At 33.5% G+C, this 23038-nt stretch overlaps 2 protein-coding genes and 1 non-coding gene across 5 annotated transcripts; 2 read left to right on the forward strand and 1 right to left on the reverse strand.

Annotated features, from left to right (window-relative positions):
* Positions 1–14456: 14456 nt before the first annotated feature.
* LOC123201318 (gamma-interferon-responsive lysosomal thiol protein-like) lies at positions 14457–15739 on the forward strand. The gene is made up of 4 exons (XM_044616768.1): positions 14457–14899; positions 14981–15043; positions 15132–15371; positions 15455–15739. The coding sequence occupies exons 1-4, from the start codon at positions 14597–14599 to the stop codon at positions 15617–15619; spliced, it is 771 nt and encodes a 256-aa protein (XP_044472703.1). The 5' UTR covers positions 14457–14596; the 3' UTR covers positions 15620–15739.
* Positions 15740–15755: 16 nt separating this feature from the next.
* Positions 15756–18019, reverse strand: LOC123201319 (kinetochore protein SPC24 homolog). Of its 3 annotated transcripts, none has more exons than XM_044616771.1 (5): positions 17630–18019; positions 16980–17121; positions 16783–16884; positions 16376–16476; positions 15756–15793 (listed from the first exon to the last, which is right to left on the reverse strand). In XM_044616771.1, exons 1-5 carry the CDS (start codon positions 17805–17807, stop codon positions 15771–15773), a joined length of 546 nt encoding a protein of 181 aa, XP_044472706.1. In that variant the 5' UTR covers positions 17808–18019; the 3' UTR covers positions 15756–15770. The 3 variants fall into 3 exon arrangements, with proteins under 3 accessions (XP_044472706.1, XP_044472704.1, XP_044472705.1); XM_044616769.1 differs by lacking the exon at positions 15756–15793 and adding an exon at positions 15879–16292; XM_044616770.1 differs by lacking the exon at positions 15756–15793 and adding an exon at positions 15879–16292 and having other exon boundaries at positions 16403–16476; positions 17630–18018.
* Positions 18020–19850: 1831 nt separating this feature from the next.
* Positions 19851–19932, forward strand: TRNAS-CGA. Its single transcript has one exon. It is a non-coding gene; the product is annotated as a tRNA-Ser (tRNA).
* The last annotated feature ends 3106 nt before the right edge of the window (positions 19933–23038 follow it).

Consider the following 23038-nt stretch of genomic DNA (forward strand, 5'->3'; position numbering starts at 1 on the left):
GACCTTAGTAATCCAGATATTCTCTCCTTTTCAGTTAATTTTATGCCCTTGTCTTTTAAATTATAATATCTCTCATGCATGACACCAAGATAAGTGAAAAGGTTGTGCACTAGATTCATCTTATAGTTCAGATAGTAGTCTTTAGTCAACATGTTCACCTTATAAATGACCAACAAATAGAGAATAATAAATTATACATACATAACATTATAAATATTTACTCTAAACAAAATATTTATATTTATCTAAATATAAATAAATTAAGCCAAAATAAAAATTTTGTTTTTTAAATATAAATAAATTAAGCCAAAATTCAATAATAAGGCGTCACCAACCCCTTATTTTTTCTGAATCTTTCCAGCCAAAATTAGTTTTCTGACAGTTTTTTCATTTTTAAAATTGAACCAATTGGCTAATCAACAATATTATTAAAATTGCAATATTTAACAATATTTTGATTTACTTAATTGAATTTCGATAGAATTAAATTGAAGTGATTTAGACTGAATCCAAATTGAAATAATTTTGGTACAATACAATACACATACATTTATGCTAAGGTTTTGAAAACCTTACCTGTTGTCCTGCCATTATTTCATCTCTGCAAATCCAACAAGTTTCGTCGGCCGATTGGTCAATGAATTTTTTTTCGTGCAAAATGTTGATCTCTCTCTCATTTATGGTATGTTTAAGATAGATGTGTTATATCTATGTTATGTATATATATATATATATATATATATATATATATATATATATATATATATATATATATATATATATATATTAAAGATGAATCACGTGAATAATATTGCACCGATAATTCCCTGCAAGATTCTTCTACAATATTCCCTCATGCTTATGCAATAAAAATGCAAGGACTGGCATGGGCCCACCCCTTTATAAAATAAAATAAAAGAGGCGCCAACCCTTTATAAAATTAAAAAGGGTTGGCGTTATTTTAATTTTCTTAACTTTTAAAATCCATACTGTTATGCAGAATTTTTTAAAAAAGTACTTCCAGATGGCATAATGTCCTGACATAAAGTTAAAATTATTGACATGAATAGTGCATAAATGTGGAGTATTTTCTGCAAGTACAATGAATATATTATAAGGAATGCATGAATGTGGAGAATTATAATGAATATATATGAATAATTCACTGACAAGAATAGTACATTTACTTTAATAATTCACTAGCTACCACGTCTCAATATATTCCTCATGTTCTCCTTCTTACCTTTCCTGTGGAACATTTTGTTTGCTTGGAAATATATATGTGCAAGTGTTGGCAAATTTTTTTCCACAAAAGTGTTTAGTTGCTTGCTTCCATATTTTCTCTAAAATTGTTTGATTCTGCATAGATCATCGGGGTTTTTTCTCGTTCACGAAGAAAATTCAACAAATAGCTTTATCGACCATCAATACTATTAACATAATGACAGGAAAACAGGTTAGGTTTCGTTATATCAAATTTAATAATATATATTTTCAAAGATTTTTTTTTGTGGGTTAGATTAATAATATGATCAAAGATTTTTTTTTTTATGGGTTAGATTATGTAGTTTAGCATAATTTACAGTTATTTTAAAATGTAGAAGAAAGAGATCAAAAATTAAAAGAGATCAAAAATTAAATTGAGAAAAATTCTTTAAAGTTTTTATTTTAAATTGAGAATTTTTTAATTTTTTTTTTTGGTTATATCTTTCTATCTATATAGTATGTGCATAATTGATTATTGTAATGATGTGAAAAAGAAATTGTGTTATGTTAAAGCGGTACAAATTCTAATACATAAATCTGGTGAGTTATTGCTTTTTGAATTTTTAAGACATGTTTGTCCAGTTTACGTTGTTTTGCATCTCATACATGTTATGTTTTTATTGTGACATCTACCTTATTGAAAAAGATGCATTTGGTTTTACAAAATCGCTATAATGTTGAGGGGAAATTTACAACAAATTAGCTTTCTAGTTATAAAAAAAAAAACAGAAAACTAAAATTTCTCATCTATCACAAGGTGGTTAATTTAATAATAATAATCCAGTTTCTTTCATTAGTGTAATTTAAGGAATTAATATTTATTTTCAGGCATTTGCAATCAACCATCAAGAAGAGGCATATAGATTCCACGATGTATACAGATTTTGTGTGCACATGTCGCTTCGGACAAAAATGGACATTGTGACTATAATTAGGAATAAACTAACGTTTACTCAAAGAACCATTTTTCGGACAACTTGTTTTGGACATTTATTAGATTTGGCAGAGCCACAGTTCAGTGTCGTTTTTATTCAAGCAATGTTATTACGTATGATCAATCGCGAGAACCAAGACAAAGAAATGTGGTTCAGAATAAATGGTGTTGAATTCCGATTCAGCCCTGTTGAATTTGCATTCATCACTTGTTTGATTTTCGGGGAGGACATGGACATGTCCAATTACGTTGATTACACGGATACGCCTCGATTGAGAGAGAAATACTTCCTGAATATTCATAGGTTGTTATCTCATGGGGAGATTGAGCAAGCATTCGACATGTTATTATACCTTGCTATAGTGGATTAATATCTTCTTTGTACACCATACGTAAATATTCAGTAAAGTAGTATGTACTGACCCAACCTACACAGTCTAATAGGTTATTATACCTTGCTATAGTTGCAGCGTGTGCACACGGAATCTGGGAATGCTGAAATTTTCCATAGTCACACATTCGATATAGAAGTTTCACGATGAACATTTGTTGTCGTGAATCATGAACTTCGTATTGTTGCATGTTGATTGGTTTAACAACCATGTTGGCAGATTTGAACGCATGTTGAGCAAGTTTGTCCTCAGCCCATGGTGTTAACAGGTGAGATCTCTCACCTGCAAAAAACCACTAAAATAAATGCGATGAAAAAACAAAAACATCATTAAAATTTTAGTCATACAAACCAGCCATGTTTCGCCTATTGAAAAACCAATGTTGCATTGTGCTTCGAAGAAACTCTACCAATATGGTGATAGGCAAAGCGCGAGTAATCCATGTCAAAACATTAAAGGACTCAGTAATATTAATCATCATAATATTATACCGTCATCCTCCAAAGTGGGCACGCGCCCATCTTTCATACCCAATATCGGTCAAATAGGCTGCTGCAGTGGGATTTACTCTAGCAATTCTACTCATAGTAGCTTGAAAGTCCGTGAGATGATATGCCTTAGAAGCTGTCCAAAATAGTCCTTCAATATGTTTAGTTTTTTTGAACTGCGAATGCATGTTACCCTTTATATGGTAATTACAAAACCCATGATGAGCATGAGGCATTATGTTCGCAACCGACGTAATTATTGAATGATGACGATTAGAAATAATGGCCAAATTCGGCAAATCACCAATGCACATGCTAAGCTATGTCAAAAAAGACGTCCATGTATCTATTCCCTCTTTGTGTCCAATATCGAATACGAGTGGGTAAATTTGATTATTACCGTCCTTCGCAACAGCAATGAAAAGAGACCCAAGATACTTTCCTTTTAAATGTGAAGCATCAATGCATATCACCAGGCGACAGAATTGTTGGAACCCTTTTATAAAACACCTCATACACATGAAAAAAAATTGGAACCTATTTTTCGGATCGACATCAATACGTGTCATAGTTCTTTAGTTCTTAAGCTCCAAATTATGACAGTACTCACGTAATATACCGAAAGAATCTTTTGGAGATCCTCGTAGTGCATTTATTGCATATGTTGACATGTCATGCTTGCGTGTAGGATATGTCAATTCGGTACCTATCTATCATGTCTAAAATAATTTTCTTTGGTCGATAAATACGATCAACCACAAACATTGACTTAAGTATGTTACCTAACGATTTTGCACCAGCTTGTCTGTGATGTGACAATATTTTATCCAACGGACAAGTGTGGGTCTCGTCCATACGTCGTAAGACCCAATAGTCTCTATCTTGCTCTCTTGTCGCTCATGTTTGCTAGTTACATTATGGGTGTACGTACTTAAGCTTATACCGTATGTTATTGGAGTGACCAACATTTCATTGAATTCCTATCTCCAAGGCATACGTTCGAAATAATGCTCTCAATTCTGCCTTAGAGTTATAAAAACTCATTACTTGTAAATGGTTACCCCTTTGTGTTGCCCGGTTAGTAATACCTGTATTCTCAACATCAACAGCAGGCGTAGGAACCCATTGAAATGGATTTGGATTATGGATGTGACTTGAATATGCTCCAATATTCATAAAGCCATGACGTCTTGTGCTATATTCAGCCCCATCGTAACAAGCATGACTTTGACTTCTGCCAACATCTTGACTCGGAACACCGTATATGTTGTCATCAAACCCCGAGAATTCTTCGTCTTTATCATCATCATCCTCCTCCTTCTCATTACCTTCTACTTCATAATTTTCATCCATGTCATTGTCATTATCATCATCAACACCATAATTCCCACCAAACTCTTGAAAACTTTATGGATGTGCCCACTCATCTATCGGATGATTTTCCTTTTCTTCCTCATGAACATCTTCACCTTATTGATTGTCTCTTCCATCAATTTGACTCTCGGTAACAAAAAGTTTTGTGTATCCTTGTAAACTTCTTGCTACAACCATCAAAAACTTCACATCATCATCATCTACAATCTCTATTGGACCCATATCACCTAGTGTAAATACGTACACATTTGATTGACTTCAATCGAGTCTTAGACGATAGTTGATTCTTGTAATGAATCCTTCAAAATCAACATTTGTGTCAATACAAATCCTTTTCTCATTCTCACCAACATATCTTGCGACATTATCATCACCTTCAACCCATTGGCCTCCATAGCAAATCTTAAATACAGTTTTTTCCATCCTGACTAAAAATAAACCTAAAAAACATAAAAACTCCAAATTACACTACTTAACCATTTTTTCAAATTAAGCCTCAAATGCAATATCAATGCAACCAAACTTCATATATACGTATTTACAACACATTAAACTATCATATCATCAGGTGATGTACAAAAATTTATCAAGACAAGACAAAAAAAAACATGAAAAAAATGACAGTGGTAATTTCGTAATTTTTTATGTAACTCTCTGTCAAGACAAGGAAAACAATACACACACAAGCTCCAAATTGGAATAAACAAGCATAAAAAATAAAAGAATTGAGTGCAATGGAAGAAAATAGAAAAAAATAAATAAATTCACTAGGCCAAGGGGGGTTGGCGTTAACGCCAACCTATTCATCATTTGGAATTTTTTTTTGGGCTGTATTTTGGTATTTTATAACCATCACAACAACATTAAACAATAATAACAACTTTAGACAATAGAAACAATATGAAATAATAGTATTAAACAATCTAACAACATGAAATCATAATAAAGTTTAATTTTACATGAAGTTATTATGAACATGAATATACCATACTTATTTCATTTTCAATTATTTATAAAGAAAACACATAACATACGGGGTTAAGTCAACACTCACTTGAACGTGGATGATTTTGCTATGAAGTCTTTGCAGCAGATGTTAATTTTCTTAATAAATTTAGCAATTTTCGTCTCTCCCTCCCTTATGTCCAAGTTGAATCTTTTATAATGGATTTCTCATGGGTTTTATTGTTCAATCACATGTCTTCTTCCATTAATATTATATTTTATCTTTTTCATGTTGCAGAAATTCCTTTCTCAGTTAAGGAAGAAGAGAGAAAAAGTTGCAGAGAAAAAGAGAGAGAGAATCTCTGCATGAAAGATTAAAGATTAAAGAGGGGTATTTTAGGAAAGTAGATTACTGTTGTGGTATATTTGTTTAAGCTTTAGAATAAATGACATATATGTATACACAGTAAAAAAAATGGTAAAAATTTCAATTTCCCTATAATTAATAACATACCAGATGGTTATTGGATTTTAGATTGTTAATTGCAAGAGCTGAACTAATGTACTTAATGTTTCTATCGGAATTAATGAAAAGTTACGTATATTTAAATAAGCTTTTTTTTCATTTTTGTAGTATGGATTAGGCCAAAGGACTTTTTCTCACCTAAGGTAACCCAATCTTAAAAGTACACATGTAACAATTGAAAAATTCAAATACCTACCTATAAGTCAACTGCTATTAGAATTTTCAGTTAAAGTTAAGATTAAAATCGTTATTTTACTAATAACATTAGAAAAATATAAAATTCATTATATTTCTTTCTCTAGATTTTAAAAACTTAAAACTTCATCACTGCCTAAAGTTTTCTAACTTTGAAAAGTCACATTCCCCCCTCCCCCAAACTTAAAGTTTTTTCCTTCTCCTCTTCAGCCACTAGTGACCGCCCCTTTCAACTCTAAATTGTCGTCATCAACCTATCACACTTTCTCTGACGTTGTCGTCCGACCACTTATCTAGATTCAATGAATCTAGAAGAAAAGTTTCGTCTAGATGCATTGTCATCCAAACAAAACTCTTCGTCTAGATGACAGCTTTGTCATCCAGATGAAGCAACACTTCCACGAGTGAGACAACAAAGGTCAACGATTCGTCAAACGAGAGAGAATGAAGATGATTCTATTCGATCGACAAGTGTGACAAAAGAGAGAAAGACGAATGGGTGGGAATCGATTCGTCAAACAAGTGTAGTTACTCTTCGATGGGAGAAGATGGATGGGAAGAGAAAGTTGGCCAGAGAGGAACTTTGTCGTCGGAGAAGAAGAAAAGAGAAACCCTGAGGGGGGAAATGCAGATTTTCAAAGTTTAATCGTAAAGGGAAATTGTTAGTTTGCTAAATTAAAAAGGGAAATTATATGAATTTTTAAGGTTTTAGAGTTTAGTAGTAAAATAATGATTTTATCCTTACTTCTAACAAAAAATTATAATTGAAATTGTTTTTGAACTGTTACAAGTATAATTTTAAGATTAAGTTAAAACTTAAGTGAAAAATAGTCTTTTAACCTACAGATTATAATATTGGAGTGTAGAGTTTCGATCAAGCCTGATACACATTTTTGTAGTATTGATCGAGAGTCATTATGGTTGCAATTGGGGCTGAAAGAGGTGAAGCCATGTAAATCTTAAATAAATGATTGTATCTCTTATATCTTATACTATGGTTGCAGAGTTAAAACATTATTAATTAAAATAAATAAATTTGTTTTGTTCGACCCTTTGGCCGCCAGCCAAGATGTCCACCAATTCATCTTTCCTAATGCTCGATAATCTATTCATTTTGGTGTTACATGAATTTGTACATAAAATTTGTTTTTCAATATCTATCTATTACAATAATCCGTGAATTATATATAATAACTAATATTCCAATTCGACGATATTTGTACGTCGAATACTAATTATTTTATAAGTTCACTTGATTTTGTAGGCCAATAGTATCTATACAGTCCAACAAAATTCACGTATAACAAACTAAACTAACATGGGAATTGATGTCTGCACTTTAATATTGTATTTTCTTTTCTGAATGAGAAATGTCTGCAGTTCAGTACTTAGCTTGAAGCTGTAGCTGTACATTGACATGACATTAAAGTACTTGGAGTTCAGAATTTAATCATCTTTTTAAACATCATACCAGTTGTTATGGAGTCCAAAGAATCTGAGGAACAAAAGTGCTAAAAGAAAAATTTGGGATATTCATTAAAATAGGTGAAATTTTTTCCGCTTATACCTTTTTAGGCAAATGCATAGTAATTTTATTTTTATAAGCAAATGTTTTTGTAACTCCAAAAATACCCTCCCAACCCTGTATACGTAGGTTCTGGAAGAAAAACTTGAGTGCGTGAGTGCGTGCAGAGTGCTCGCGGTGCGTGCGTAGTACGAGCGGTGCGCGCAGTGTGTGCGGTGCGTGAGCAGTGCGTGCACCCTGATTAATATATATAAACAAAGTGTGAGGGTGCGCGTATATATATATATATATATATATATATATATATATATATATATATATATATATATATATATATATAAATATATATATATATATATATATATATATATATATATTAAATAATATAAAAAAATATAATAAATAAATAAATATATTAAATATTATAATATTTAATATAATATATATAAATAATAATAATAATTTTTAAATATATATAATATTATTATATATTATATATATAATATTATAATATAATAAATATATATAATAATATTATATTATATATATATATAAAATATATGTACTGTGCACTGTACGTGCACTGTGCACGCACTGTGCGCACTGCACGCACTGTGCACACTGCACGCACTCACGCACTCTGCGCGCACTCCGTACGCACCCATGCACTCCGCGTGCACTCCGCACGTATCCACGCACTCAAACCTTCCTTTCAGTGCTTACGTATACAGGGTTGGGAGGGTATTTTTGGAGTTACAAAAAAAATTGCTTATAAAAGTAAAACTACTGTGCGTTTACCTAAAAATGTATAAACGAAAAAATTTTTGCCTATTTTAATTAATATCCCGAAAAATTTTATTGTGAAAGAAAAATTCATAAGACGAAGAATAAATTATTTGTTATCTTTGTTTGAGCTCTTAGTCTTAGGGTACTTTATTTTGCGACTCACTCATTTTGTTTTTTTATATATTTTAATATAATTTTTATATACACACTCTAGATGACACATATTTAACATGTACACGTTATAGTTACGTTTCCATAATTAATCATGCTTATACTACAATAGTTTGTTTTACTCCACATGTTGTATCAATTTGGTTAGATTAATTGTTGTATTTATTTAAGTGTATTTAGAAAGTTTTAATACAATATATGAGATCAATGGTGGGTTATTGGATGGGATTAAACCAATCAACTTAACCCCTCTGTTACCATCACAAATTTCTTTGAAAATTCATCTTACAAAATTGCATTTCAAGAATTCAGGTGTCACTAGGGATGGAAATTTGGACCCGACTTTAGGGGTCCCGACCCTAACGGGGAGAAGATTCCCCTATAAAAACGAGGAAAAGGGCGGGGATGGAGACAAAAAAAATCCCCGTAATCAGGGACAGATCGGGGACGGGGATACATATGTCCCCACCCCTCCCCTCCCCTCCCCTCCCCATCTCCTCCCCACCCCACCCCACCCCCTAAATCTAATATATTAATATAATAATTTCTAAACTATTAAGTTCTAGAAATTTTTACATTATGATTTATTAAAACTATAACTTTAATTTTACTAATTTTTGAATTATCAATTATCAGCTTTTACTAATTTCTGAACTATTTATCTAATATATTAAAAAAACCCCAAAATCTCATTATCATTAAATGCAAATGCACCAAATTAATTCTATTTCAACTTCAAAACTTAGTTAGTCAATCCACCAGGTTTTACACACAAAAAAAACAAATTATAAACTTGATAAAATCAATTGAAGTGAATAAAAAGTGTTAAATTTAATGTTATTATAAAATTACCCTAAATCACATACATGAAGAGCTACTAATGAAGAGATTGATTATTGCATATTGTTAGATTTTATGAAAACTTTGTATTTGAACTAAAATAACAATGAATATTTTGTAGTTCTTGTAGCAAGTGATATTTTGGGAGAATATGATTTATTTTATTTATTGAAATACATCAAAGGAATTAAAATTTATATTTACGGGTACGGCGAGGGGATTTTTGTTAATAACAAAAGAAAAGCTTATGAAAAGAATATTGGTACTGAAGATTTCGTCTTATTCAGAAATGAGAAAAACATTGGCTCTTAAATAGCCTTACATAACAGCTTGACCAAGAAATAAGCAACCCACGTCTAACAACTCCTAGAGACGTGGAAAGACTAAAACAAACAGAAAATACCACCCTTAACAATAGAGATATTATTTGACTAGATAACAGAACAACTCAACATTTTCCTCCCTTAAACTGAATGCCTTAAGCATCAGTTTATATCAGTTTCAGAACAAACTCCTAAGGCTGCTCTCAACTTTAAGAAGACATCTAACTTCAGAGGTTTGGTCATTACATCAGCTAATTGGTCTTGTGTGCTGCAATAAACTAATTCTACAGAACCAGCTTTTGTGAGCTCTCGAAGAAAATGGAAACGCACATCTATATGTTTACTACGACCGTGCATTACTGGATTTTTTGACAGCTTAATTGCAGAACTACTATCACAATAAATAGCAGTTGTCTGACCTTGACTCAAGCTCAATTTATCCAGCACTCTTTTCAACCATACTGCCTGACATGCACATGAAGCTGCAGCAATGAATTCAGCCTCAGTGGTAGATAAACTAACAACTGGTTGTTTTTTTGATAGCCAAGATACAGCTGCTGAACTCAATAAAAAAACATAACCTGATGTGCTTTTTCGATCTTCCAAATCCCCTGCATAATCGCTGTCTGTGTATGCAACAAGTTCACTATTTCCTCCCTTCTTATAGAAAATTCCAAAATCAAGCGTTCCTTTCAAATATCTCAGCACCCTTTTTGCTACTTGTTGATGAAGCTCAGTAGGATTCTCCATATACCTACTAATAAGACCCACTACGAACATCACATCCGGTCGAGTAGCTGTGAGGTACATGAGACTACCAACAATCTGTTTAAAATGAGTCTTGTCTACCTTGACACCTTCTTCATCCTTCACGAGCTTACAACCCGGAACGATCGGATTATGAACTGAGTTGCTTCTATCCATTTCAAACCTTTGCAAAACCTCTAATGCATATTTCTTTTGACTAATAAACACACCATTAGATTTTTGCAACACTTCAAGACCCAGAAAATACCTCATTTTGCCAAGATCAGTCATGTCAAACTCACATTTCATAGATTTTTTAAACTCAGAGATCATCAAATCATCATTTCCAGTAAAGATGAGATCATCAACATATAAACTTATAATTAAAATTTTACCTTCTTTTGCTGCCTTGATAAAAAGAGTATGCTCATAATCACATTTCTCAAAACCTGCCTTTATGAAATAAGCTTCTATACGGCTGTACCATGCACGCGGTGCTTGCTTAAGCCCGTAAAGTGCCTTCTTTAATTTATAAACCTTGTGTTCATGTCCTTTTTGCACATAACCACAAGGTTGTTCAACAAAAATTTCTTCATTCAGCTCACCATATAGAAACGCAGATTTTACGTCAAGTTGATAGATGACCCATCCTCTTTGAGCTGCAAGAGCCACCACCAAACGAATTGTTTCCATACGTGCCACGGGTGCAAACACTTCTGTAAAATCTACACCTTGTTGTTGAGAATATCCCTTCACTACAAGCCTTGCCTTGTACTTGTCAACTTCTCCACTCTCATTAAATTTGGTCTTGTAAACCCACTTTACTCCAATTTTCTTTCCACCTTCAGGTAAATCTGTTAATTCCCATGTGTCATTCCTTTTTATTGCTTCCATTTCGACATTCATGGCTTTCCTCCATTTCTCAATTTTTACAGCATCTTCAAAACGAATAGGATCAACAGACGTAAACATAGCCAACTGAGTTTCATTTTCTTCTTCAGAAAGTCTTTCTCCTGTTTCGTAGTCTTGCATCCAAACTGGTGGTCTCCGACTCCTCCCTCTATTCGAACTAGATGAATTCTCTACAGCCAAAGAATCAGAGGAGAAATCCTCCTCTTCTTGTACATTATTATCAAGATCAGATTCACCCCTATTTCTATCAATTTCAGCTACTTCCTTCTCTTGATCACCCCATTCCAAGTCACAGACAATATTTTCCTCATACTTCGTATCCCAATCCCAGCCCTTGTCTTCTTCGAACATAACGTCTCTGTTTATTATGATCCTTTGGGAAATAGGATCATAAAGTCGATAAGCCTTCGACTCCTCACTAACTCCCAGCAAAACACAACTCAAACTTTTATCATCCAGCTTTGTTCTTTTATTATCAGGTACATGAACATGAGAAAGACAACCAAAAACTCTAAAATACTCAACTGAGGGCTTGACTCCACTCCAGGCTTCTTCCGGAGTCTTATTTTTGATGGCCAAAGTCGGACTTCGATTTAAGACATGCACCGTCCAATTGATTGCTTCAGGCCAGAAGGTTTTAGGAATCTTCTTTTCTGAAAGCATACTGCGGACCATATTCATAATGGTTCTGTTTTTTCGTTCCGCAACTCCGTTCTGCTGCGGCGTGTATGGAGCTGTCAACTGTCTCTGGATACCATTCTTATCACAAAAATTATTGAATTCTTGTGATGTAAACTCTCCTCCTCGATCAGTACGCAAGCCTTTAATTGATGCATTTGTCTCATTTTCAACACGAATTTTAAACCTTTTGAAGATATCAAAGGCTTCTGTTTTTTCTGTTAAAAAGAAAACCCATGTTTTTCTACTGAAGTCATCAGTAAAGGTAAGCAAATACCTTTTCTTGCTATTGGAGATAGGTTTGATCGGTCCGCAAATATCAGCATGTATTAATTGAAGAATTTGTGATGCTCTCCAGGTGCTTTGCTTTGGAAACGAACCTCTTTGTTGTTTTCCTACTAAACAGTCCTTGCACAGCCTTGAAGGAGACTTTAGTTGAGGTAGACCATTCACCATTTTCTTTTGTTGAAGAGTTTTTAAACCAGCGAAACCCAAGTGCCCATATCTGCAATGCCAAAGTTGTACCTTATCCTTAATAATTGAGTGAAAACAAACAGATGATAAAGGCTGAGATATTGCTTGTAGTATGAACATTCGTTTTTCAGACATCTTCGTGTCCATGATCAATCCTCTCTCATGATGAAACACTTTGCACCTTCCATGTTGAAACATAATAGAAAGCCCCTTTTCTTGCAATTGTCCTATGCTCAACAAGTTGTTTTTCAATTCCGGTACATAAAACACTTCTGTAATAATCTGTGTTGTTCCATTCACTTGTAGCCTCACGTTGCCCTTTCCCATTACAGCCAAGCTTGTGTTGTTGCCTAGCATCACCGAATCTCTGAAACTCTCATTTAGATCTGAGAAATATTCCTTCATTCCACACATATGATTGCTACATCCTGAATCAAGGTACCACACATCTTCTTTGTTGTCTTTGTTTCTATCCATGCACGCCATCAACAACATTTCTTCTTGTGTCTCTACATAATTTGCCTCATTCTCCTTACTTGGACATTCCCATTGAAAATGCCCAAGTTTATGACAACAGTAGCATTCCACTGTGGCTTTGTTAAAGTTTTGTCTACCTCTTTCTCGTCCTCGTCCTCTGCCTCTAACACTTGCACGACCTCGACCGCTTCCTCTTGACTGATCTCCATGGGTGACCTTCAAAGCATGTTCTTCTTCGATGTGAGTACTCATACGTTGTTCATGTACAAGTAAGCTACTTTGCAATTCGTCAATGGTCAAAGTGTCTATATCTTTAGACTCCTCAATAGAACAAACCACATAATCAAATTTGGGAGTCATAGATCTCAAAATCTTTTCAACGACAGCAACATCTCCTTTGTTCTCACCATTTGCTTTCATCTTGTTTGCTATTGCAAGTGTACGAGCAAAATACTCATTTACAGATTCTCCTGCTTTCATGTGAAGAGCTTCAAATTCCTTTCGAAGTGCTTGCAGCTGTGCACGCTTGACTCGAGTTGTTCCTTGATATTTTTGCTTCATAGAATCCCATATGTTTTTTGTTGTATCCTTATTAAGGATCGTTTCCAGGATTGAACGATCTAATGCTTGAAATAGATAGTTTTTCGCCTTTAAGTCTTTCAGCTTCTGATCTTCAATGTTCTTTCTCTGTGCATCTGTAAGCATTGCACCTTCTGCTGCTGCAGGAATTCCAGTCTCGATTAAACCCCAATACTCCTTTGAACGCAAGAAGTTTTCCATGAGCATTGCCCAATGATCGTAGTGCCCATCAAACTTTGGAATTGATGGCTGCACAAATGAACTCTCTGACGTCATTGTTGAAGATTGCTGCTTCAAATTTTAATCAGGCCCTGTGATGGATCTCTGATACCAAATGTTAATAACAAAAGAAAAGCTTATGAAAAGAATATTGGTACTGAAGATTTCGTCTTATTCAGAAATGAGAAAAACATTGGCTCTTAAATAGCCTTACATAACAGCTTGACCAAGAAATAAGCAACCCACGTCTAACAACTCCTAGAGACGTGGAAAGACTAAAACAAACAGAAAATACCACCCTTAACAATAGGGATATTATTTGACTAGATAACAGAACAACTCAACAATTTTTCCCCTCGGGGACGAGGCGGGGATGGGGAGGGGATTTTTCCCCACGGAGACGGGGCGGGGATGGGGAGGGGATTTTCCTTCGCGGGGAGGGGACGGGGATTGATATCCCCTCCCCGCCCCTCCCCATTGCCATCCCTAGGTGTCACCACTACTCAACACCAGGAGTGATTATGACCATAAATTCTTTCACAAATTCTTTCTACCTACCTATTGCAAACTGATTAAAGACTAAAACGTGAAGAGGGTGATTGACTGGATGGTGAAATCTGAAATTCAGCAGCTTTACTTGTTTCATATATTAAAATGTAGGACAGTACTGGTAGATGTAAATGGAACATCTCATTGAGTAGTTCTGCAACAGCTATATATGCCCCACTAAAATATAAGAAAGTCAATGTGCTGCCCCTCAGGAATGGCTTCTCGTCATTTACTTTCCTTCTTTGTTTTCAGTATTCTTCTGTTCTGGTTTGTATCCTCTTCACATTCCTTACAGGATGATGCTGCTGCTGCAAAATATACCTCTCAGAAAGTCACTCTTTCTTTGTACTATGAGAGTCTCTGCCCATATTGTGCTAATTTCATAGTGAATAAATTAGTGCAAGTTTTCAATACTGATCTTTACACCATTGTCAACCTCAAGATGGTGCCTTGGGGCAACTCCGAAATCCAAGGAACTAACCACACCATCACTTGCCAGGTGACTCTTTTTCCATCTTCATTATGCTCAAGATTTGACATATTTAAATCCAAGTTTTTCTTGAGCTAATCCTTTTTGCAGCACGGTGAAAATGAATGTTACCTCAATACTATACACGCTTGTGCCATCCATGCCTGGCCTGTGGTAAGCATATGAAACTGGTCTTTAAAACTTGGAAGCTGCAGATGTGCATTTCACGAGGGTCTTTATTGTTTACTTGTTTATGATGCAGGGGAAACATTTCAAATTTATCCTTTGCCTTGAAACTAAAGCCACTGAGATTCAAGACACTGAAGCAGCCTGGAGAAAATGTTCTGTAGATCTGGGGCTGAGTCAGAAACCCATTGATGAATGCTATAATACTGGAAGAGGGAAACAGAGTATACTGGAGTATGCTGCTGAAACAGATGCACTGCATCCACCGCACAGATTTGTACCATGGGTGGTCATCAATGGTCGTGCGCTTGAAGGGGTTAGCACCTAACATGCCTCTCTTTCTCTCTATTTCTCAGATTCACACACGATGATTTCTGTTTTCTTTCTTTGGGCGTGCAGGATTATGAAAATTATAACGCTTATGTTTGCAAAGCATACAGAGGCAATAATGTACCAGACGCCTGCAGCTCGTATTCACAAATGTCAACTGTTAAGGAGACATCGAATAATCCAGGCTGCTATGCAGAAGTGACAAAAGTTCCAAAGATGGAACCAGCAGCATGATTTATATGATTCTTCTTCTAATTTATAAGATGTGAAAGTTGTTTGTTTTTGTTACATTATTTGTTCATTCGAATTTGAAGCCACAACAGAGCTCTCACTATTGGTAGGTGTTGTTCTTTAGTTGAGTTTGCACTGAATCTTGTGTTTAATATCAGAAACTTTCAATAAATCTTCCTGCCAACCACGAAGTAAGAAGGGGCCGAGTGAATGGTGGTAGATATATTGAAATCAATATGAGTAATAACTGCAGTTCTAAGTATGCTAACAATGCCTCAATGTCATCCATTTTTCAGCTTAGTTCATAACCTTTCCTGATAAGAATATTTCCGCCCTAATATTCTCTAAAACTATACACAGAATACATTAAGCGAACACACACCTCCTGCACATGCCGGTAATCCGAAACCCACTATCAAAATGGAAGATAATGTTCTACAATGAGTTACAGCTTCAAAAATGCAGAAGGAAAAGAAAAAAATACCACAAGGCAAACAAACGGACACAAGAAAGCATTATCACACACTCGCTGAAATCTGTCTTCTGAAGGGAAGAATGTCAAATATCTACCACAAATTTATTGTCTTCCACATGTTATCACATGTATCGTATGTTGTCATCTTTGCTGGGTCGTATTCAAACTTCTCAATCACATTTTTACTCCTATCCACTATATCTGTTAAATTATGCGTTCAGGTCTAACCAGATGCCACACTATAAACAGCCTTGTATCTGAAAATAACCAAAGAAGATACTAACTTTTTAAAAGAAGAAACAGCAGGATACAGCCTGAAATTTTAGATTGATCATCCAAGTTTGGGATGATATTTGTGACTGATGCATACATTGACAGCTTCATCCTACAAGATCAAAGAAAAATTCATTAGTCTTATTCAAAGAATTAGAGGATGGCAATCAACCCAACGATAGATGATTCAAGAGAGTCTACTTTCACGGATGCTAAGGAGATGAAGTAATAACTATCACTAGTCAATTATGTTCTCAAAAGAAATGAACTTACAATGTTTAAAAGCACAGTCTAACATCAATGTTCGAATAATTCAAGTATAAAAATAAATGTGTGGGATATACAAACAAGAATGTCAGGGGAAATGATACTAAAAATCCTACAAATGCAAACATTATGATGCTGTCAGTTCACTTACTGCACCCTAAGTTTGTCCTTCTCAGATTTTTTGCAGGCTCGCTTTTGTTCTTCAATTGCAATCCTTTCACGTTCTAAACCTTTAATTTCATTGGAGATAGCTGTGTTGATAAAAATGACAGATAAGTAACTAATCAGTTACATTCATATGCAAATAACCCTTGCAAAGCATTGTAGTAAAATCAACTGTATACTTATCTAAGTTCCTCCTGGAGTGCGCGTTCTTTTTCAAGCTCCTCTTCCAGCTCCTTCTGTAGATGGTCCACTTCAGCTTCAGCAGCAACTTCAGATTTTGCCCGCTCTGTTTTCTGCTTGCAAACTTCAATCTTTTTCTCATAATCTGCTTCATATATATATATACACAGACACTTGTCAAAAGCATGATAGTAAATAAACAAAAATTACATAAAGGATTACCAATACCAGGCTCACACATTATCCATCTTCAATACCTAGAACATCTGATGCACTATCACTTTTCTAGTCATTATGGTAGTAATAAATTTGAAAACACTCAATAGATTCTCGACATTCTCCGAAGTGAGTATTCAAGAATTTTACAAATTGCGAAAAAAAGGCTTGTTAAAAAGGTGTTTACCATAGGACATGAACTAAAACAAGATAAATTCCCCAACATCTGAAAAACAAAAAAGATTTAAAATTTCTACTCTTAGAATTAAAGCAGTCAGTGCCCACTATTTGTTTTCCTGCAACCTGTACCCACACGTGGTACTAAATCAATTCATTTTCTATAGCTATAGCAAAGAGACAGCGTCGGAAGAACACTAAAATTTCAGTCTGAATGATAAAACTAACAGAGAAAAATACAAATGGGTATTCAAATATGCCTTGAATGGAGTTGAGAACCGAGTTGAAATCAGCTTCACAAGAGGAGTGAAGTGACTTGGAGTGATCCAAACACTGAGTCAAGCTGTTAAGATCCTTTCTGTCCTTCAACACTTCAACCAAATCGTCGCTATAACAAAACAGCTTCTCCACATCGATCGTTCTTGTTATTCCCTCCATTTGAAGGCAGTACTACTGATCTTTCGGTCCAATTTCTATTTGTGCTTCTTTTGTCAGAATTGAACCAGAAAAATAATTTGAAGAGACAGAAACATCTTCAATTTAACGCAAAGCGTAGATGTGTACGTGCGAGTCTGATTTAGAGATCTATTGAACAGTGAACCGTTTGGGATGAGAAGTGAGAAGCACTAGCTGCGTTTTGTGAGGGATTTGAACATCATCTATAATAATAAAATATTTTAATAATTTTTTATTATTAATAATTTATTATATAAATAAAAGATAGTTCGGATATTATTTTTAATTTAGATATTAAAAAGTTATCGAAATATTTTTAATTTTATTATAATATTATTTATTTATTAATTTTTTAAGGTAAAAATAATTTTATTTTTTATTAATATAATAAATAATATAAAAAAATTTTAAAATAATTATATTAAAAAGTATTTAAATAAAATAATATATTAATATTTTTTTATTACCTCTAATGAAACATAATAAATATTTATATTTATCTATTTTTATGAAATCTATTTAAACCCTAATAATTTTTAAAATAATTTATCTTTAAATTAATTTTTTAATTTTAGTAATAAAATATTTTTAAAAATAAACACACCACAGAGGGAAAATGTCAAAGTTGGGGTTAATTTCATAAACCTCCCTGTGGGATTATTTTTTGCACATATTAAGCCTACTGGAAATATCCAAAAAACTAATGCAACTACATTTTTACTCATCTTCTTTCCCTTTCATATCATGTCAAGATTTTCTCAGGGCAATTCCGTATCAATCTCCTCCGAAATCATGGTATCAGAATGACACTCTCAACTGATTTGGTTAGAGGTTGGGCATAGCGCACGAGGATATAATTAAAATTTTACATATATATTAAATTGAATTAAACTATCATTTAACAAATTTGATTTAATGGCAGATTTTTTGGGATTTAAATAGACTTTTGTTCGAGTTTAGTATCCAATTTATTTAAAATAGATTCTCCACCTGACAAACGGACCACGAGTATAATTTAAGATTTAATTTTTATATGGCCAAAGGACTATTTCCCACTCAAACTATGCTGAATTCTCAAAGTTTTTCCTGTTAACTTTAAAAATACTATTTACCTACTCATAGGCTATTAAACTTAACTGAGTCCGTTGGTTATATTATTTTCCCCCCCAAACCCTAAAAACTAACACTTTCCCTCCAACCCAAGTTAAAAAAAACTATATTTTCCATCTTAAGGTTTCTAAACTTCAGATCCAAATTTTTTGGTGATGATCGAAGATCTCCAAACACCTACTCTCCCTCTCCGATGACCCCTCTTTCTAACCGTGCGTCGTCCGACGCTCCTAGGCGTCGTCATCGACCAAGACGACGCATTTTCATCTCTGAATGAAGACGAACGTCTTCGTCTCTAACGAAGACAAATTGTCAAAGAAGAGTCTTTGTCATTGACGAAGACGTCGTCTTCATCTCTAAATGAAAACGATTTGTCTTCGTCAGAAGACAAAGATTCGTCTTCGTCTCGACGACAACACCTAGGATCGTCGAATGATGCACGGTCTAAAAGAAGAGATGTCAGGGAGGAAGAGACATCGCCTGGAGATCGTCGGTCATTGTTGAAAAATTCAATCAAAAGTTTAGAAACCCTAGGGGGGAAAATGTAATTTTTAAAAACTTGGATTAGGGGGAAAGTGTTAGTTTTTAGGGTTTGAGGGATTAAATTTTAATTTATTTTTAATATTACAGATAAAATGATGATTTTACCTTTGAATCTGTTAATCTAACGTTTGTTTTAACAGTCTATGGGTAGGTAAATGAGTTTTTTATAGTTAATAGGTGAAAATTTGCAGAAAAAACATACCTTGGGTGGGACATAGACATTTGGCCTTTTTATATCTAAATTGATGAGGCAGAAAAGCGAAGCTATAAAAGATGATATTTTAAAAGACAATTATTTTGAAAAGTTTAGTTTGACAGGAACTTTTTTCGTTATTATTCAATATTATAATCTTTGGCGAGAAAAGCCAAATTGTCGATATGTCCGAGTGGTTAAGGAGACAGACTCGAAATCTGTTGGGCTTTGCCTGCGCAGGTTCGAATCCTGCTGTCGACGTTGTTTTGCTTTATTATTAGTCTTCCTTGTGTTGGTTTTGCTACCATTATATAAAGGCAAAGGACTATTTAAAGTATGTTTTTGTTTTCTCAAATTCTCTCTGTTAACTATTTCCAATTTAAAGTATGTTTTTTTTCTCAAATTCTCTGTTAATTTTAAAAATCTTATTTACTCATCTATGAGTCGTCAAAAAGAGGAGGCATCGCCTAGAAATCGTCAGTCATTGTCAGAAAATTTAATCTAAAATTTGGAAACCCTGATGGGAAAATGTTGTTTTTAAAAATTTGGATTGAAAAAAATTGTTAATTTTTAAGGTTTAGAAAAAAAAAATAAAATTTAAGTTTATTTTTAATATTACAGATAAAATAATAATTTTGTCTTTGAAACTGTTTTTTTTACAGTACATAAGTGGGTAAATAGGATTTTCAAAATTAACAAGAGAAAATTTGAAAAAAAAAACATACTTTAGGTGGGAAATAGTCTTTTGGCCTTATATAAATACATATTCGTGAGTGTCAGATGTTTGTATTTTATTACTTTTTCATATGTTAGCTTTTGCTATCGTTATATATGAATGGGTAAGCATAAGATGTTGAATATCATTATATATATACTGGCAAAGAGAAATATCAATCAAAAAAAAAAAAAAAAAAGGCAAAGAAGAAGAATCCAAGCAAAAGATGAAACGAGCTTTGATGTAATAATATTGATGAAATATCTATTTTGAATTGAGTTTAACAAGTTAATTATTCTCCAATTTGAACATGGTTTATTGAACTTAAATTAATATTAGTAACTAGTCAAGAACCTAGGCGGTGGGCAAGTTAATACATATTCTTGGACATGGCTCCATGACCCACCTTGTGACTAATTTTGAGCCAAGTTATCTCCCGATTAAATTAATATTTGACTTGGATAAGTTGAAAATCCAATTTGATAGTTTGATTTGAATTTAATAATTTAACAATAATTTTTTATCAAAGGTTTTTTTTTCTTTTTTTGACGACTCATCATCTTTTTTAACCTTATTATTTATTGTTATAATCAATTTAAACTTAAATTTGAATTGAACTTGAATTAATCGATGTTTAAACTCAGTTCGAATCCACTTTTTGTATTCATATATTTAATATCATTTATTTCATCTAAATGATAAAATGTAAGATAATCTCAAAACTTTTATTTATACATGTCCATGGGTCATGTTGGGTTAGGGCTTGCCAAAGGACAAGCTGTGTCAGCACGTTATAATGATAAGATTTGGGCATAACTCAGAGCCTCCTAAACCTTACCTTGATGGCCCTCTCGCAGATCGCCCCACTATGTTATATAATTTCTATTTTTTAATTTTTTTTAATTTGTGTTGGCTTAGTTGAGTGGCAAGTCTTACCCACAAACCCTCTAGCACCACACACAACTTATAAACCCTGACATGACCTACAAAATTATGGATTGTGGTTCGTTTTTTTGGGAAAATTATAAAAAATAGCCAAAATTTAGGAGGTCTAAGCAAAATTGCCCAAAATATTCAGGTTTAAGCAAAAATATCCAATTTTGTGAAATGACGAAACTACCCTCATATATAAACAAAACAAATTTCCTTACTTCCCATGGTCATTTCACTGTGCAAATTCAAAGAAAATTCAAAATTTCCCACTTTCCCACGGTTTTACCAGATTTTCGTCGATTTTCTTGCTTTCTGGCAATCACAAATGGCAAGGAAGGTTAGTATATCTTCCGTAATCTTGTTTGAATCAAGTTATTGCTCATATTATTGAGATTTAATTGAGATTTTGAGGTTTGAAATTTTAGGGTTTCGATTTGAACAATGCTTAAAATATTTTGATTCTTGGTTGTTTTTGTTGAATTGATTGAGGGTTTTTGTGTTATACAATGTGTAGATTTGATTTATGAAAAAATCGGAGGCCAAAACAACCAAATTTTGGCCGAAAATGACTGTCGAAGGATCGGTAGTTCGACCGTGGGAATAGTATTTCCCACGGTCAAACGATTTCTCCCACGGTCAGCAGACATTGACCGTGGGTTAGGGGGTAAAATAACTTTGTTAAAATATTGGGGAGCCGGGGGAGATTTCTTAGAACACAACGGGTTTTTCTGAAATTTGCCATATAATAGTTGACCTGTTTTAAAAAGGAATTTTCATGAGGGGGTAAATTGAGAATTTTGTTATATAGGGTTTCTGATCGTGTAGTTTTCGAATTTTATATCCGTTTTTTCTGTTTTAGGGTTTTTCCATATGTAATTTTCAAATTTGAGATTCGATTTTTCGAATTTTGGAGCTTTTTGGCACAATTTACGATATAATGATGTAATTTCAACTCCATATTTCGATTTTTTCGTTTATAGGATATATTAATTCGTGTTTTTGAATTTCAGTTACGTTTTTTCGAATTTCACCGTTTCACGATAGATCGACTCATATTTTTCAGATTTTCAAAAAATTTTTCGATTATTGCCATTCTACGGTTTTTCAACTTTTAGAATTTGAATTTCAGTTCCGTTTTTTTTATTTTCATCATTTCAGGATATATCAACTCATATTTTCTTATTTTTGGTCGATTTTTCAATTGTTAACATTCTATGATATTTCAACTTATAAAAATCACATTTCATTGTAGTTTTTCCGTATTTCACCGTTTTTAGCTATATCAACTCGTATTTTCTAGATTTCGATCAATTTTTTTATTATTGACATTTTAAAATATTTCAACGTCTAAAATTCAAACAATCTTATTTGTTAAGTTTTGTCATTTCCTTTTTAATTATTTCGTATTTTTCTTTTTTTTATGGTTTTTTCCACGAATACATTTGTTTACATATTTGTTTTTTTGAATGTCTAACGAATTTTTAAAATTTGTGCAGGATAATTCTCGCAAAAGAAAACGGGTTGACGGTAAGCTGTGAATCCCTGATGAGTCCAGACACTTCCGAGCAGACCGAACATAGGATCAGGGATACGTACTTTCGAGGTTTTTCAAAGGTGCAGTATCACGACATAGAACATGTTTTCTTGTCGAGGCCATGGGGGGATAACAATATTAACGCTATCAAGATGACCTTATTGTATGTTCTTCACATGGTTTAT

Source organism: Mangifera indica, chromosome 18 (genome assembly GCF_011075055.1).
Source record: "Mangifera indica cultivar Alphonso chromosome 18, CATAS_Mindica_2.1, whole genome shotgun sequence".
Taxonomy (NCBI): domain Eukaryota; kingdom Viridiplantae; phylum Streptophyta; class Magnoliopsida; order Sapindales; family Anacardiaceae; genus Mangifera; species Mangifera indica.